The sequence below is a fragment of the Ciconia boyciana genome, chromosome 9, assembly GCF_034638445.1.
Source record: "Ciconia boyciana chromosome 9, ASM3463844v1, whole genome shotgun sequence".
NCBI lineage: Eukaryota > Metazoa > Chordata > Aves > Ciconiiformes > Ciconiidae > Ciconia > Ciconia boyciana.
Genome location: NC_132942.1, coordinates 17,088,381 through 17,108,170, shown reverse-complemented (window position 1 = coordinate 17,108,170; position 19,790 = coordinate 17,088,381). Strand labels below are relative to the sequence as shown.

The 19,790-nt window shown below is 37.8% G+C and overlaps 1 protein-coding gene across 7 annotated transcripts in view; it reads right to left on the bottom strand.

Annotated features, from left to right (window-relative positions):
* TENM2 (teneurin transmembrane protein 2) overlaps positions 1 to 19,790 on the bottom strand; it is a 547,941-nt gene that overhangs the window by 116,783 nt on the left and 411,368 nt on the right. For 4 of the 7 annotated variants that reach the window (XM_072872166.1, XM_072872165.1, XM_072872168.1 and 1 more), the window contains 3 exons: positions 15,781 to 15,908; positions 11,236 to 11,239; positions 4,402 to 4,607 (listed from right to left, as the gene is read on the bottom strand). In XM_072872166.1, coding sequence (XP_072728267.1) covers positions 4,402 to 4,607; positions 11,236 to 11,239; positions 15,781 to 15,908 — 338 coding nt within the window. The remainder of the gene's footprint in view (positions 1 to 4,401; positions 4,608 to 11,235; positions 11,240 to 15,780; positions 15,909 to 19,790) is intronic. The other 3 variants (XM_072872162.1, XM_072872163.1, XM_072872164.1) reach the window with 1 other exon arrangement.

The following is a 19,790-nucleotide window of genomic DNA, read 5'->3' as shown; positions in this document are numbered from 1 at the left end:
TAAGGACTTTCTTTTTCCAGTAACCATGGGGAGTCAGCAAAACAGTTTTGGAACTTTACATATACAGTAGTGACTGCACTGCACAATGCCATCCATATAGCACAGATCAACTGAGCGCAGTTGCATGCAGGAATTGAACTAGTTGTGAAAGCCTGGTGAAGCAAACAGAGCTTGCAGGGGTCAAGACTGAAAATGCAGAGATCCTGTCGGCATTTAAACAAAGGTCATATCAGCTTTGTTCTTTTCTTAGATTTGAAACTATTTGCATGCCTCCACAAAATCCCTAACAGCGTTTGAAATTAGGAATTGAAAATAAAGATTTATTTCTAATGGATGCATATTTAAATGGAGGAGGGGTGGGGAGGAAAAAACATGTTTGGCGTTGTGGCTAGCATTCGTCTTTATGCCAAAGCCCTGTAAGACCTAAGCAGCCAAGAAAACATATGTCAGGGAAACTTGTTTGTGAAGTGCTTTAAAATTAGTTCTTCATAAAATCCAGTTGGTAATTATTCATTAAAATACACCCATGAAACATCTGATACCCACAGTGACAGCCAACCGATTTGTTTCAACATTTGAATGTGACACAATACAAACAGTACAATGCAGTACAGCGTTCAGTAATGACAGCACAGTTGCTATCAGATAACTTTAAGGTGGTCAGAGCACCTAAATGTGTTTGAGCACTGGCTACAAACCAAGGTAACACTGAAGCTCCCCAGCTATTCAAGTTGTTTCAAATAAAGCCATTTCCTGTTCTAAATAAAAACAGTTTTCATTTTGACATGAAATATTTGTAAGTATGAAACACTCTGCTGGAAATGAAAACAATACAACTTCATGCACTGCCTTCTCCAGACATTACAGTGATGTTTCTATAAGGCTACCTTATTTCATGCGTCATTTGGAATGTTCTACCAACGTGTAGTAACATTGTAATTGCTGTAATCTCTGTAGAGTCACTTCATGCATTATTTGACATTTACAGTTCATTTTCTATGCATTATCGATTTTATTAATATGACTATCCTCTACTAATTTCCTATTGATCATTCAAGCCTGCAATGTGTATTTTATTTCTATGTAACACTACACTGGTTGGAAGAATTTTGCTTGAAAGCAATGCACTCCTGTTTCTAGTCTGCTTGCCACTCAAAACTTTACCTCTCCTCTAGAGCTCCATTCCCTATGCACATGGCACAAAAGGCTGCTTCTAGACAAGTTTACAGCTACATCAGTTTGACTGACTAAACCAGGCATTTGGAATATTTGCTAAACAGTAGTACTGAGAAGGTTAAATCTCAGCAGGGCTCTCAGACAGAAACTGCATCTTGTTGTGTGAGGTTAATCATGTACCTAATTTGCTGATTATTGACTTGCACCCACAAAGGATTTTACTTGGCTTGACATATCAGCACTGATCAGTGATGAACTGTCAAGTCTAGCTGTTCACTGCTTTACAGCTCATGTCCCTAACCTGCAGACACAAGGATTTTAAAATTCAATTTTAAAATATCATCTGGTGTCAACTTCAAACTATTTTCATTAATACAAAACCATTCTGCTCCTTTCTGTCAGAACAAGGCTTCTTTTCACTAACTCAGGTCTGTAATAGCTTGTCTTTCTTTTTCTAAAATTATTTCTCTTGGTAGCAGCTTGGCTGAATTTTGATCGCTGGGCAAAAATGCCAAGCAATCTTCTGCTGTACCACTCTGTTGACAAGCACCAGGACCCTGCATGAATATGGGAAAGTAATTCTGCAGATTATAATGGTGGTTTTCATTAACTCCAGTTAGAGAAGAGGGTTGGAATTGCTTCCTCTAAAGCAATTTAAACTGGAAAACAGTTTCTCTGGGGAGGAATCCAGATCAGTAGGAAACACAGTTGATGTTTCTCATTATTTAATTTAACAGAAAGGTCATGAAATTTATATCCTATCCATGTAAGGTGGAGTGAAAGAAAGAAGAGAAACTTTGCCTGATCATAGGCTTCTCAGATGAGAACACCATAATGAAACCTAGAACAAATACATTTGATCACAGTGCAACAGAAATTGACGTTCAGCTTGAATTAAAAAAATATTTTGTACTACCCATTACATACAACTGGATTTCTTGTAAAACATACAGGCATATCTCCATCATGACTTAGTCAGACAATTACAATTAACTTGTATTTACAGCAAACCTTGATGATTGCTTAGGAGCTTTGGTTGCCCTAAGCCATTTTCACTTAATGATTTATACTTTTGTTTGTTTTCCTCAATTAAATTGCTGTTTTTTTCAAGGTGGAATGATAGGGGAAGTGAGCACCAAAACTCTGAATTAAATAAGACATGCTCAATGAATTATGCCATTACCTCATTGCAACAGTTAAAAGATCCATAGACATAATTTTGCCCTCAAGACAACATATTGAAGCATTACAGCCAAAATCAAAACATTCTTAAGAAAGGCTCCCACCCTGGAACATATTCTCTGTGGATATCTTCTGTGTTGCATGGATGTCTGGCAATGGCTGAAAATTACTACAATTTCCCCAATTTATCTAGTCTTTGTATGGAACTTCAGAATGCTGTATGCTATCCTCTAGCTATATGGAAAACTGACCACTTGCCCTCCCACCCTTGGATTGTGGACTGCTCATCCTTATTTCTTACCAGTCGGATATATCCATTCAATAACTCACAGAACATTTTAAAACAGCATACTACAGGAAGTTGATGGAGTTTGGATAGTCAAAGCGTCTTGTTCACAAATTCTTAGAAGTAGAGGTCATAAACCCACGTAAACCGCTTTTCTCCTTTCCTCCCAACTCTGTTTAAAGATTTTAGTTCTCAATTCAGACTACAGGCAATAATAAACACCAGGGAACAAGAGGCAATGCAGAATAGTTCTATAAATTTCCCTCACATTGGAAAGCAGATCCAAAATTCAGTTAATGTAGGTGTAGTTTTCCCCAGAAAATTAATTGGTTTGCTGTTTGTACCGTGAGTTTGTGCATGCACATGGACACACAGTTCACTTAGGGTTGATATCTCCTTGCAGGCAATATGTAGCAATGCAATTATGTTAAAGCCTCTGGGCTTTTAGCTTAGATCATGCATTTTAACCATTTATGTAATTGCAGTCTGCTTTGCCAAATGAAAAAAGAAAAAAGCAGTAGCAGTTCTTTGCAAATCAGGGCAAGGCATCTAGCAATGTTAAATGGGGCTTTCCCAAAAAGGATCATGGAGTTCTACATTTGCTTTTTGGAAATCATATACTAAATAAAGCATTTTAAGTTTAGGTGATAATTTCTGAAGGAAGAACCGATTTTTAGCAGCAAGGATATACTTGACGGAAGGGGTCCTTTCCAAAAGCTGATTGCTATTTCTGCTTCCCTTGCTCTCTAAAGAATGGGGGCTCTTTCCTTTCAGTATGTGTAACTGCAAATATATTATTTCTCATTACAGTTCTAATCTAAGTAAATGGGAATCCTTCAATTCGCATTAATGAGTTTTCAATATAATAAAAAATTTCTCTCTTTAACAGAAAATATGTATCTTCTCACAGCAAAGAAATTAAAACACCCACTGCACAACCTAGAAGAAAAAGATACTTAAGTTTGGTCTCACTAAATTTAAGACTATCTTTACCTACAGCCCTTAGCTCTATACTACAGAGTCACTGTAAAAATATGGTGTTACTGATTTTCATCTCTGAATCTGGTTAGAAAGCAAGAAGAATTGGGTTTCCCAACTGCAAGACTTGCCCCATGTCTGAGTCAGATATTATACCTAAATACTGTCCTTGAGGGAAAAGTAGTAAAATTAAAGCTCTCAAACACATGGCCACTGCATTATGTTCTCTAATATGGCTGGGTAGCAGTGATGCCAAAGTCTGTACCATACCCCAGCAATGCCATTCCAACAGCCTGTGGAGATTAAAATTGCTATGAAGACAGAAAATTACATGTTAACACATCCAGCTGTGCATGCATTCCAGCTGTGCATGCATTCCAACTGTATACAGTACTTTGATACTGTGAGTTTGACCATCTTTGCTCATCATCTTTGACTGGTGTATAACTGGATAGGTTTATCCCAATTGGTGCCAAGATTTTGTCAGAGGTTTTTTTGTCTCAAAAGCTTCAGTGCCAAACTGCAAGTTATTTAAAAAACCTGAATGGCAAGAACATCATCATTGATTGCTTCTTATATCAATGTACTGTTGAGGTATGCAATAACCTAGAAATCTTAATATCAGGGTGTTCAGTCAAATATCATAAACTAAGTAACTCCCAGGATACTGCACAGAATCCCTAAACTTGAGCTCCATAAGCTCCAACATAAATCTAACATAGATGCTCTAAACTTTTGCATTTTGACATTTAAAGCCAACAAATACACTAATAAAGTACCTGGGCATGTGATGGTGGGAGTCCTCTTCTTATATAAACACCAAAAAGAGCATCCTTCCCTAAGGATATGTTGAACTTCAGGAACTGTGGCTGGCTGATATGGATCTGAGACCGCCAAAAAACTCCAGGGGGCACTTCCTGGGTGACCCTGCGACCAACTTCTGTTTCTCCACTATCTATGCTGCTATTCCTAGTGACCCATGGTCCTATAAAATAAAAGCAAATATAAATCAAATGAGATAACTGCTGTTAATACAGGTATTTTTATACATTCAAGATAACCATCTGTGGCAATGCCGCCTTTTAAATAGAACTGTAACTTTCCTTTCTTATTCTGATGCAATTTGCCTGCTGTTTCAATCAGTATGTAACAATTTGGTCCCTATATTTAAAGTAAGAAGGCTATGAACCTTTTTCTGTGGAGCATCTGCAATATTCTAATCCCTCCAACCCTTTAATTCTGCGATTGCTCTTTACTGATCAAATATAGTAACAGCAGAGAGTCAATTAAGCACATATGAATCTCCCTGTGCTCTTTTCAGCTGCATCTTGTACGCAAACAGGGTATAAAAAAAATATCAAAAAGGTGAACTGAAGGGGGAACTTCAATCTAAATGAACTGATTGCAAATTTTTATTACCATTGTTTTATACAGTGAAGTAGTGCAATAAACTCCAGGTCATAGACAAGAGCATTGACAGAAGAAATGAAATGCACAGAAAAGGATTACAGTGTCTGTACTCTAACATGCATCTTCTCCCTCTTGAAAGAAAGTTAGTACAACTCAATGTGCTGTCTTTTAAGTTCTCTCTGCCTGAAGCAGGGACTACCTGCAAGTCTTTCTCCCTCGTGGTTAGTTAAAAATCCATCATTTAATGGTTCTTCAGCATGCATTATTGAAGACAAGATACAAGACCTTTCTGGTTGAGTGCTCTGGCTTCCAGCCCATGAAATAGCCAACCTTTAAAACATGGTGCAAATCCCTTCTGTTCTCAGCTGAACAGGATGGTTCTGAGGCTACACATATTTTAAACATGGAGTGTGATACGTGAAGAGTTAGCAGTGCTTTCAAGCTACAGTATATAGCAATGTTTGATTTTGTGTTCCATATTCCCAAACAACATGGTGATAAATCCATTTTAAAATTATTACAACAGACACTATAAAGACCACAGAAAATATCTGTTAACAATCACAGAAATGTAAAGGTATCATTAATATAACTATTAATACACACTGGATGGTAGTGATACCCCTGATACAACCTGACAGTATTTTTTAAAAGCTCAATGTTTACTTCATGTTTTTTTCATGGTGTAATGCTATTTTCAATAAATGGCAAGTTACTTTTGAAATATATCCCAGCACTGTATGAATGTAACAGGATGGCACAGAATGACATATAATTCCAGCAGGTAAGTACCTAACAGCTTTTCTGTCTTGACTATCTTTAATTGAGAGCTGCAATAGCATGGTTTAAATTATAGATTCCAAATTATCTATGTTAGCAGCACTTACACTTGTACATAATGAAACAGATATTATGTTAGCAGTGTTTTGAAAATGGTAAAAGAATGCTCTGAATACCAGCTGCTATACAGTTTTTGGCAACTTGTTTGTTTTTTCATTTTCTATGTTAATGGGTCTACAACATCACAGCACTAAGAAAAAAAGAAAGCAGAAGAAGCTGCAAAGACAGGCTGCAAAGAAAGGAAAAATGGCTGAGAATGTCAAGCAATGTGCCTTTAGAGCAGCCCAGGAACATAGACATATCAACCAGATTCAAACATGTAATGTTTTATAAAAACTACATGATTTCATTTCTAATGGATTACTGCAACAGAGGACATCTCAAAGTTCCTATCTCAATGAAGTCAGGCACCATCTCGCTAGAATTTAGATTAGTCCTTACCCACATGGATAGGAAAACCAGGTACAGAGCACATAAAATCACCTGTTGAATGCTATACTGGAATCACTGGCAGAGCTGGGAAGTCAGCCTAAGACTGAGGGCTCCTTCATCTCATCATTGAGTACAACAGTACACTTACTTCACTTCACAATTCCAAGTTACGGTAATAAATGATGAATTTTTTCAACATTCTTAAAAAGTGTGCTGTAAATTATTTCTTTGGAGGCAGACTGCATAGTTAAATGAACATCGACTACCTAATCTGAGAACAGACTCCTTGACACACTCTGAATAACCTTGTTCTTCAAGATCAGTATATTCATAGTCAAAGTGAAACAGCAAAGAAAAAGGTATTTTCAGGAAGTATTACAGTAGGCATTATTATTATGATAAAAGCTGTATAAGTAATACAAGTGGGAAGATTAATAGACCAGTACCTCTTCCAGTATTCTGACTCTGTCCACAGACGCCTTAAACTCAATGAATTATCTGCATTATATATTTTTTCAATTTGGTTCATTTCATGACTACAGTAAAGCTGTTCCAGTCCACAGAAGCTAGTGGAAATCTTTGACATAAGGAATACTGAAGTCAGTAAGTGTAATCTATTTCTGAAATCCATGTGTAAAACTGGCGGGAATCTGGAGCTGAGATCTGTTTGAAACCAGAAGCCTCCCCCGCCATGTTGGAATCTGCTTCTCATTTAGTTTCTTTTTTAAGCAATATTTTCTACTTTTTAATAGAGTATATATATAATACTTTATACTTTTTAATACAGTTCTAGAATTCAGTGGAGCAGTGGTCATGTACATTCAGAGATATGGCTCGTACTAGCAGCACAAATCTAATATTCCAATTAGATAAAAAATAAGCAGCTTATAGTCACTTACCTCATGGCATAAACATATATAACACATATATATATATAAAAACATATATATATATATATCAGTGCTAGGAAGTACTGAAACAGCTACTAACACACATAAATAGCCTATGCCACAGAATAAGTTTTAGAAAAATGAATCCTTTTCAGAACACTTTAAGAAGGGATGTGGTGTTAGAATGCCCTCATGCATACACCTGCTTTACAAATTACTGAGTCATGTGTTTTTCACCTACATCAAACAGAAATTATACTGAATATTGCTTCAGCCACTGTACCTCACTTTTATCCAGTGCAGCAAGCTTACTGAGCACACAAATGGCAAGGCCTCCACAGTCTCTGTAGAGATTATGGTTTCACTGGCTATTAAAGCAGCTCCAAAACACCACCATCAATGACTTTTACTAATTACATTGCTTCCAAGTCTTCTAAGTATATATTCCCTAGAATTATAACTTTGCAAATATATTTAATTCTTACGGAGGCTCAAGTTTTAGTATTTCTGGTTGAATTTAGCCTTAGCCTCCTTTTGTTTTCCAAAATTCTGTTTTCTATTTCTATCTGGGAAAGGGCATTTTTCAGGAGTCAAGAATCCTCAAATACATCAATTAAGCTAAGAAGAGAATATTCCAGTCATCAAGAGAACCAGAGTTTCATTCACACTACTTCAGCATGCACCTCACAGGTAAACAAATATACTGGATGTCAAACTTTCCCAACAAAAAGTTATTAGAAGAAGACCATTCCTTTATATTTCTCATGAAAATTTTGACGTTATTAGCTTAAAAATCAGTGAAAACTGCAGATGAGACAATAGAATTTGTAATTATCAATCAGCCTAGAGACATGATTCAGGTTCCTAATACTGAAATGATTCAGTTCAGTTTGGCATTATCTTTGGAAGCATCTCCCCATAGATGCTTTTTTTGCTCTACAACATAAATGGTCTGGTTTCTAGTTGTCTGAACCACTCCTTCTGGAACAAATCAGTGTCTCAGGAAAATCTACCTAGGAAGAGAACTGTGACAGCTGTAGGGGTTCAACACAGAAGAGGATTTTAAGAGCAGGTTAGATGAGCAACTATCACAAGTGATCAAGTACTTAACCTCCCTCAAAGAATGGAACGGATGGGTGACCCCTTATTTTTAAGTCTGTATTTTTGTAGTATGGCATGCATCTGCTCTATATCCAGCCCGTGCCACGTCTGTGAGAAACAGCTGTTGCCTCACCCCTGGCATGCTGAAAGGGATCCTTATTTTTGCTTTTAAGAATTTAATACTTTATGGCTCTACATTACAATGCTGAAATAACACAATTTAGAAATGCTTGAAGTTGTACTAATATTTTTATAGTACAACTTTGTAAAAAAGTTTTATATTTGCAAATTTAACTAACAACTTATAAAGTTTTAAGTCTAGCAAGCTATCAGAGCTCTAAAGATTATGCATTATTGAATCATCCTCTCATAAATTCCTGCTGTGTTACCCCTGTTGGTATGAGACACAAAACTAGTGAGAGCATCTTGGTTCTAGTCTTTGCTTTGACACAGCCAGTGCACCTAAGGTGGTCATGATCTTGATGTTTTCAGATGAATACTTATAAAACAGAAATATTAACAATGACCTATTAAAAATTCTCACCTTGAAGATGAGTAATGCAGAGCAGTCACATAAAAATACTACAGGAGGTGTCTCAACATTGGCCTCTTCATGTTCCTTCCTCCCCAAGTCAGAAATACAGAAATGAAATGCAAAGTAGATACTACCATAGAACCTCTATTATTAGTCAATAGGCGTAAGTTTATTTTTTTAAACCTGAAAAGCAGAACATCATCCTAGCTTTATATTTGCAATGGCTTTTTCTGCACTAACAGCTTCTCTTATAAACTCTGTCTCTGGAGATTCTTAAAGTAAACTTTTTTTATAGCTCCCTTCAGTCTTCACCTACTAATGTAGAAAATGTATCTTGCCACCTGACTCACTCCCTCCAGCTATTTTTAGAAGCTTTTCCATTTTGATGGACCACTGCAGATCACATTCAAAGAACATCAACTGCGTCTAAGTGAAGTTACAGATGTGACAAACTGACAAATCTAAGAAGAAAGACTAACCCAAACAACTCATACTATTGTGAACAAATAAATCCCAACATCATTATCTCTGCTGTGGGTGACTGTTTTAGAGTTTTGTCTGTTTATCTCATAACACCATGGATACTCGATTTTTTTTCTGTGATTTTCTCTCTATAAACATCTACAAAAGAGAGTTTTAAAAGCATACTTCTTCATCTTACCCAGGGGAGCCATTTCAATTGCTCAGTCAAACATATATTTATCAACTAAATAACACTTATTCATTTAAACTGCTGTGTTATTTACCCAGCTGAATTACTATTTTGGCATATACATTTGAAAAGACTGTTTTAGCACTGAAGTATATTTGCCTTTGAAGCTATCAAATAGGCAATACATGACAACAGCAATGCAAACTCCCCCTGCTAACTTGTCAGCAGGCCTCATCTTTGAGCTGGAGGTCAGTTTCAAGGTGGCCGCTGATAGGACATGCCCAGTCAGCCTTTAATTTAACTGATGTCAAGCAGTGTCAGCTATGGAGGCAGAACTTTATCTACACTGAAACCAGATATACTTGAGTATTTATTATAGGCTCCTCTCCTGTACTGTAGTTAAAATTGAAAAATAAAAATGAAATCTGGCTACCAGCAGTGTCACTCTACAGACATCACATTTAAATAGCAATTAACTCCAGTGCTTTGACTGTGTGCCTTTATAACGGTGATGACTGTAAATTGCACCTTGATAACACTCTTGAAAAGTATCTAGCAGAATAAGCATTCCAATGGATCCATAACGAACTACCAAGATAATTTGGACAATTTCAAATTAAATACAAGGAATAAATATCACCAGTGTTGGTTAAAGAGAGTTCTCTTTCACTTCTCTTCCTGTACCTCTGCATCTCTTACAAATCACTGCTGCAGACATAGCTTTCCTTTTCTTTTTATCTAACTTATTTTTCTGTTGTTGTTTGTTATATAGTTAGGGATTTTCACAGATGACTCAGAATTCCAAATAAATTTATGGCACAGCTGTGTAAAGGAAACCATTCAATATAAAAATACACTCCACTGACTTTTTGCCAAAAAAGAATGCGTGGGAATTACTATGGTTTTCAATGATAGCTTGATTTTTTCCTCAGGTAAATTTGCTACTTATATGACCAGACATTTCTTATTGTTTCAGAAAAGCAAGCAAAAAAAGTAGAAAATGCCTTTTCTACACAAATTTCTTCAGTGGGAAAATCAGTGCTATGCCCTATTACCACTCTGATCACTTCCTATAGGAACTTATGCTTCAAAATATCTACTACTAATACGTAGGTGCCCTAGGACCCAAGTGAAAACAGATTCTTTTTGAAATGTGTACAATAGATTGACTGCTGATGCAAAACAAATTCCCATAGCTATAATAAAGTAAAAAGCCAGGAAATGAGAGTTTGTCTGGAGAAGCTGCTATGACACATCTTGAACTTCAGTTATGCTGAAGATGCTGGGGTACTAATGAGCTCTATTTTGTGAAGTGAGGAGGAAGGAAGCTTCTGAATTTGTATGAGCTTTCAGGAGTCCAGTAAAACAGCTTCTGAAACAAAATCAAAATGTCAGGTTTGCTGTTCAGTATCCCATATTTCTATTGTGGCGAAAGGAAAGACGTTCTGCAAAGAGAGTGTCTGCTTAAGACCACTGCTCTGGCTCAGCTGCAGTCAAACAATCTGGCCCTGCTGGTGGAATTAAGAAACATGCCTTAATACGCTGATCCACCTAAAAATTTAGGCATGCCTTCACAGTCGTGTGGGCATGGCTTCACAAGAGTCATTGTTTTCAGAACCAAAAGCAAATGATAACAGAAATGAAATTAACATCTGTTAGTTCACTGCATTTCACAAAGAACAAATACATACTAGCATTAATTTCTACATGAACATAACAATAATCTCTGATGGTATATAATACACTTCATCACCTAACTTTAAACACAGCAACTCATACTATCACCATCAACACAATCACAAAAATAAAACTCTTCTGTTCTGTTGAACTTATTAAAATACTTTGCTTCTGCTAAGACAGCCCTAGAGCCTGGTATATTTTCAGAAGACCACATCTGCAAGCCTTCATGGCTTCCATATTAATACTTCTGCTTGCTAACATGTTAATTAAGATCTATATTGCATTAGCCACATAACTACTTGATAAGATTAATCCACCTGGAACATGATGGCATGTCTTGATTAAATTGAATGAAGGTAACGGAAGTGACATTTAAAATACATTGATTATTATTACATTTTGATCATCTGTTTCAAAGTGTCTGAAAGGAAATAGTAGAAACCAAAGATTCATGTTGTTCACATTGTTAATGAGGTATGAGTTTTTCATCTTTTTATCTTTTGCAACATGACAAAGAGTTCCCTCCAGTTGTTCCCGAGTCCTTACACTGTCTGATGGGTAGGATTAGGTTTCAGCAGGAACACAGTTGGGGGCAGCACCAGTGTCTCAGGCAGTCAAGTCAGGGTCTATTCTATTTGCACCTGAACCCCAAGTCATCGATACGTAAGGATAGCAAATCTTCCCATTTAATCATTTTGTTATTCCTTTAATGTTGCCTGTCTGCTGCATTGCTAATAAAATATCTTAACTATTAGAAAAAAATAATTTCTGTGTGCAAACCAAAATGTGACTCGGAGCTGCAGCATCTGGCAGAGGTCTCTACATAATTTGGAGAGAGCTGAAGACAATCTATACAGCTTCACAATGACTGCTGAGTTTAGCTTTTCATATCTATTCAAGGCAAATTTCTGCTACATTTGTAGAAATATGTTTTTCCCCTCTCTCATCTCAAGCAACTTAAGATGGTGTCAAATTTAACAGCAAATGTAACTTTCTTCATTTCATTATTGCCATTATATTTACAATGCCAATTTTGATAACTGGAAACAAGTATTTTTCATGACACTTCAATACTTTACCATTTAATTAACTGTAATTGTCTTTTCAAAATGGTTAGTGGTAGACTTAATGAAATATCTCATAAACTGAGCATGAATCTGGATCAAGCTGGTTGGTCCAAAGAGACACAAACCCTGGATTACATCAGTATCAGAACACACATTCAAATCTACCTTTTCCAATTAGTCAGTATATTTATGGTAACTAAAGTGATCTTTCAGGTCTACAATCCTTGCCCATAATTATCTTTGGTGTCTTTTAAAAGTGGTTTTCTAGGATCAGAGACCATAATCTCTCACTGTGTTTTTCAGCTTTATAGAACCTTACTATAGTAAATAATCAAGACTAAAAATACTCAGTCAATTTTGAATTAGTAGAAAATCTGCTAAATTTGTAAGCACACCAAAGACAATACGTCATAAACAAAAAACTCTACACCGAAGCATTCTTTACTTGGATTTGCAGCTGGAGTTAGTTCGGATATTTCCACATAAATGGTAGTTTATCTTAGGTGTCCTCTGAAATTATTAAAGTTGACTTTTATAGTATATTCTGTCAATTAGAAAGGAAACAGCACATAGACAGTCACGTATTTTATGGAAATGTCTGTCTAGCCTACTATATAATTTTAAAAGTAGAATATATTTTTGGCATAGATCAACAGAATCTAGGCACAGAAAAATCCCATAAGGTAATCTAATTCACTTCTTTGTGAAGAAGCAATTATTCCCAAACATGCTTTTTTTTTTTTTCACTTTTTCCCCTAATTTAGATTTATTACACCAAAATTCTAACGTTATCCTTATGCAACTGTAACAGACAAATGGACTTCACTCTCAGAAAGTTTTTTTTAATGTCATTACTATCTATCTCATCCCTGTAGCAATTCCACAATTCCAAGGCAGTGCCAACTTTTTGGTTTTTATGTACTATGAAGGGATACTACCTTATCATTTGTATTAAGACAGGAATCGTTCTTTAATTTTGCCTCTTAATCTAAATCCCTAGTTCAGTACAACTTCCAGAGCCTAAAGGCAAAAAAAAAGCTATCTCGTGCTTTGTTTACAGTCAGAGCATGGTGGACTTCACTTGTGGTTTTACAGCAGCACTGAGGATTTTTCTACCCATTGCACTTTCCTACTCCCTTCAGACATCCCCAGTATTAGCGAGATGTAGTGTGTAATTACAAAAAAACTGCAACTGTGTTATGTTAATAGTGAATTTTGTTTTCATTCAGATAGGAAAATGCAGTAATAAAGTAATTTACATTCCCCTTAAATTGCAGTTTTATTATTTGATACCAAAACTTAGTCTCTTAATAAGGAACAAGCAGATCAAATTGAAATATCTGCTTTTTTTTTTCCTTCCAAATTGCTCTACTTTAAAATGCCTCGCTTGCTGAGTAGGCACAGCTTGCATTTAAGTGGCCGTTCTCAGTCTAGGGGTTAAAGGTTTCTGTGGGAGACCCATGTTTTGAAAAGAATGGCTTCATCCTGAGTCGTGTCAATTATAGAAAGGTCACTCTCCACAGCCAGAGCCCTGAGCCCTGAAATGGTTGTTGTGTTAAAAGCTGTCAGAGGCTTTCCTAAAAACTGCTGGGATAGCAATATTAACTTGGACATAATAAAAGGAAAGGTGAGGTAGAAAAACTTTTCACCGTTCCCTGCTATGAGAATTTGTCTTTTAGATACTCCTTGTGTTCATCGAAACCTGTCATTCATATTATTCCACTGTGGAAGATTACTTGCCTAAATATCATTCTCCCCCTTTCACCCAGATTATCAACATTTCAGCAACCTTCTACAAAATGTCAGAAGAACAAGTAAACTTTTCCAACATGCTCTGAGGAAAGCTAACTGCAGCAATTTAAGACATAACTAGCAGTTCTGTCTTCTTGTCTCCTCTACAGGAGGTTACCACTCCCCAAACAGCCGGCATCTCGACCTCTTCGAATATGCAAAGCTAATTAGAGTGGGGCCAGAATAAACTGCCAGAATTTGCACTGAAGTGCCCCAGGCAGATGAGCACATTCCAATTCAACAATCCTGCTGCCCTATATTTGCACAGAGATGGCAACAAAAAGCTGCAGGGGAGGGAATTTGGAAACATGTTAAACACTGCAGTTGTCTGCTAAGTGACCGTAATTGCAGACTTGAGCTCTTCAGGTTCCTGCCTAAAACCATAGGGTCCCTCACCTGTGCACAATCTGGAAGAAGTTCAGCAGTTAATATAAACATTCTGCCTTGTACTTAGGGATGTGCTGTTCGTCCAGTTTGACCTACAGTCAGAGATGAAAGCCAAGCCAACAAATCACTGTCTGAAAATCTACACTTTTTTGCCACTACTAGGTTATCGGATTTCATGAAAAGGAGGAAGCCAAAATTAGTCCCTCCATGGAAAATGTGAAGAAGCTGAGGTGCAGCAGTATCATTTATTGAAAACAGAAGCAAATCCATGAAATGATCGGGTACACCAAGGAACAACTCAGCTTCCTTTCCCAGCTCTATTTTAACTGAATTTTTTCCAATACATCCAACGCAAGTATCCTGTGTTAGCATTTGTTTCTAACACTTGCTTCGGCAATCAGCAAGTTTAACATGAACCACAGGTCCTGAGAGCAAGATGATGCCCGGCTCTGAACAAAAGCTCTTCTGCTGACTAACAGCAAATGCTCTTGCTTCTCTTCTGTTTCAGTCACCCCATCCCACCTTCACAGTACGTGAAGGCCTGTGAAGTGCTTTGACAAATTGAAACATTCTGTTCTGTCTTCTTATCGTCATTTTTGTAATAACCAGGGAAAGCCTTACCACGATGTAGCAAAGAAAACACCTGAACCTCACCAGTAAAAAGCATTCAATTTAAATGATTAAAATCCTTTTCATGACATGTAATTTCTCTGTATTTTTAATATATGCTTTCTCAGTTTAAGAAAGTATTTCTGTTTTCAGATTTTTCCTCATTCTTCTCATTGCCCTGTCTCTGTCATCCTCCACTGGAACACAGTTTTTCTTTAAGAGAAAAAGAATCCTTTTGTTGCCTACATTGCTCATACTAGTATCATGGGACAGATTATTTGCTATGGGTCAAATTCTGCTGTCCTTGATGTTTTCTATTAGAATTACATCTGAGAAAGAAGAAAAAACAGGGATTTGGTCCCGTCTGGGAGCCAAAGTTCTTGACTTCTCCCAGGTGGTACAATGTACTTCTCCCACTAAATCAAGCTTTTTCTCTGAGATCTCTATGCTGTACATGGAAACAGGACATATCACACCTAGTAAAATGTACATGTATTTTTTGACTGAGGGAGCACTTCTTCACTAGTAGATGAGGTTCTAGCAATTGCATGATTTTGTGCACTAGTGCATAGAGGGCCAGAGTAGGAACAGCCGTACCTGGGCAGCGAACCAGCAAACAACTACAGGCAGCAGAATGCAGAAGACACCAGCAATGCTACAAACAGCCTTAAAAAAAGCTTTGGCATACATCTCCGTGTGAGTATATACATTAAAAACTGCAAGGGAGCTAAACCCGTGAAGCGCCGAGAGCCTGGAGCCGCAGCCTCACCTCTGCCTCCAGATGGCAGCGTCGCCACGTCCTCGGCGCCCGGCACGCCCGGCCTCATCCCGTTGTTGAAGGTGTGTCCGTCCGCGGGCTGGAGCTGCCAGTTCAGCCCCAGGAGGTGCATCGCTGCCGGAGACACAAAGTCGAGAAAAATAAAGACGCGGCGCACAGACAAAAGTGTCGGGGCAGAGAGAGGCTACAGCTAACTTCAGCTGAGCATCTTTTGGAAAACACGGTGAAGCGACTTGTCTCAGAGGAATGTTAATACGCTTAAAAAAAGGCAACGAAGAAGTCCAAAAGAAAGCCCTGATGACTCACATGAATCTGCCTTACTTTTTGTTCAGTTATCAGATCTTCCAGACTACTGAAACACAAACGGAAAAATGCTTCCAATCCAGTGTCTCAAAACAGAGAGGTGAGCATTTTGTTCAGACTTTGGCTTCCCATACTACCTTTCCGATGCACACGTGACAGGGGGATACGTTCTTGGAAGCAAAGCACCGCTGCAAACCCTAGCTCCAGCTTTAAATTACATGTGATAATTTATACGTTGATTATAAAATTAGCTTTAGCCCTATGTATACTAATGTCATGGTAATGCAATTATTTTGTGTTTATTACAAATTATTTAAACCAACAATGTAACAGCCTCTGTCTTCATTTTGTAGATTAAACTTCCCCAACAAACCCAGGCCTTTCCCAATCCTTTGACCTCACAATTTTTTCTAATCCAGTGCATGAAACTTGGCGGCCTGGGCCACACAACAGCGAGCCACGTGCAGTCCCGGCCAGGGAAGGTTTGCCCGCTAGCAGAGCTTTCTGGTGGCACCACAGCATCGTGGCCTCTCTGGCCGTCCCTAAGCTGGAGGCAGGCCCGTGTGGCCTGCAGGTGCCATGCAGCTGCGCCTGACACGTAAGCTATGGAGTGGGAGAAAGGCCACGGCACCACCTTCGCAAGTGCATGAGTTATAGGCACTGTGGTAGGGGCTAATTGAGTAAGTCCTGTGCATAATGCATGAGACTCAACAGGTCTGAATCATTCAGCTAGTGGATTTATGTGCATCTTCACCTTGTATAAGCAGAAGCTACCTGAATACATCTCCATACTTTCATCATATTACCCCTATGGCATCCTCCCAGTATAGAGGAGTGGTGAGGGATAGAAAAGCGCACAAAGCTGTTTTTATTCACTTTCTCTATTCCCACCATGAGCACTCTTCCTGTTTACACAGGATGTGCATAAACGTACATACCACAGAGAACAGCATTTTCAGTTATACACTAAAATGGTGTTTGAGGGGATTTAGGGGCAGAAAATATATATGATTACGAGCACTCTTATAATTGTTCACTTCTGCAGTGTCAGATCCACATAAGATTAGCACATATTTTGAGTCCAATTACAAGTAATTGTAGAAGAGCTGGTGTGGTCACAAATGGACCATCAGTGGCCACACAGCTAAGTGTTCAGAGATTAAACATTAGGGATAGGCAAGGCAAAAGACTTATCACATGAAATGCAATTTACAGTGCTTGAGACATCACTCAGATAATTTCTGAATACAGGGAATCCATTTAGATGTGACCGATTCATACACATATGCCTAAAACCCAAGAAAACAAAACAAAGCACCCCCACCTCTAGAATCCATCTATCCCAACTCCTGGAAATCCCTCAGCACACAATCTATGCAGAGTTTAACATCCACATTTTTGACAAAAGCAGCTGAGAAGCAAGACAGCTTTCATAACATCACCTTCCCCTAGACATACCTACGGACCAAGCAGATGTGTAAGAATAGTAACTAAAATCAGGAGACATTTTGTGTGACGAGGGCAGTTGCCAGATTTCACATTCATGCCCAATTTGCACATTTTTTTTCTATTAGGAAAAAAAATTGAAAATACATTAAAGCATCTGGTATTTTAAAAACTACCAAGTATGAACCTGAAAAGGATGTTTTGCTGAGAAACTACTCAAAATTTATTTCTAGGGAATGTTTAAGAATTCCTGGAAAATATACAAAAATTATATGTGGGATTGAATGTTTTATTCAATTACAACTTTTTTGTTTTGCCAAAACAAACATTTTAAAAGGCTTTTCAGTCTAATCTCAAGCAACTAATTTTCTTTTCAGTATGGCAACAAAACTGAAAAATTATTCATAAAGCTCAAACAACAAACAAGTTGCTAGCTTATACAGACTCTCCCCACCGAGTGAGAGACATCGTCTGTGCTGTAGACGTGAGAGGGCCGGGGGACGCCAGGTAGCAGAGCAGCTTGTGGCGTGTTTGTGCTGTCAGCAATTCCCACGCGATGCGCGCACGCCAGGGCTCCAAAGGCAGAGTTCAGCTGGCCCACCCCCGTAAGCAAAGAGTGCATAGAGATTAAGTGGATTTCAGGGCCCCGAAATGAAAACAAGCCATAGAGGAGAATTAGACTTTTGTGTTTTATACTCTCGGTGTGCTTATTCAAAGTTGCAATTTTTTTTTATTTTATTGCAAGCGTAATCATAAATGTAGGTCGTTTGCAGAGATGAAAGTCTGCTGCTTCAAGTGTGAACCATTCCTTACAACAAAGAGATAAAGAAGTCATAACTAATAGTCTGTCCAAGAGAATTATAGTTGCTAACTTATAATTACCAGGTAAATTCAGACAAGGAATTAAAAAAGATCTTATTAACATGGTATTAAGAAAAACTCTGATCCATCTGCTTCCAAGTACGTCATGATTTCATTAATAACTCCATTGCTCTGTGTTTTAATCGTAGATGCACATTAGGTAGGAGCAATTAGAGCTCCTTCCTAATGGGGCAGGGATTTGCACATCTTCTATAGTCCCTTACAGAGACAGGGAAAAGATGACAATTTCCTGCGCAGCTCACGTATCCATTACGTGATCTACAAACTTTCACTAAGACAACTGAAACATGAGGAACGTTCACCTTCTACCAAGAATACCTCGAGAAAATTATGTCACAGGGGCCTGAGGGGAAAGCTCTGTGTTTGCATTGCATATAGCAAACCTGACTGGCAGCCGAGCAGGGAGAACAAGGAGCTACCTATTCTCTCCTGCTTCAGAATGCTATGAGATGGCAAATTTATATGATTAACCTTTTGTTCTGTTAATCAAACAAAAATGCCTCCGGCAAAGGAATAAGTAGAAGCCCATTTAATTAGAAATACAGGGATCCACTCAGGAGTTGAGTGCATATGTGTCAGAAGAGGAATTTGGGCTAGTGAATTTGTGCCCGTTTCCTACTTTTCCTGTTGTTTTTTGGTTTTTTTTTTAAACCACAACTAAATAATCTGTGATTCTGTGGCTTTGCCTTCTCCCCCAATGACACACTTTCATCAGATATTACAGTACTGGCCACATTTTCTCCAAAGGATATTCACCAGACAGCTGAGTTGGGATACTCAGCTAGATACAAAGCTGATCATCAAGATGAGCGCTGATTTTCCAAAACAGCCCACTTACTCAAACACATTTCTAGAGCTCCCCATTTGGTTTATAGACTAACCTGCAGGGACAAACACATCCCTGAAGATTTAAAACACAAAAAAGTGCCATTTTATCTGTTACATGTATGGTATATTCATATATTGTCTTTTACAGAGCACTTAAATGTGTTTTGTAGGTATTATTTGGGTTTGTTTGATTTTTCCCTTCAACATTTAAGCATATTTTCTAAGTTCTTGTCTCCAATACCTGATTTTTAAATATTGAGCTTGTCAGAATTTATTTGGTTCATTTAACACTAACATCTAGTAACTCAGGATAGTGAATTGTGTATTTACAGTCTCTAAAAAATGAGAATATAAACCCAATAAAATCTGAAGTAAAACCTTCAGGTTTTAGGTTTAAAGGTTTAGCTAAAAAGTAATAATCAACCTCTCACTCCCACCCCAGTAATACACACATACGTACAGAGCGAAAGCACCTCAAACAGGAAGCTAAACCTGCATGCCCAACAAGAACAAAAGCAGAGAACTAGTTCATCACTC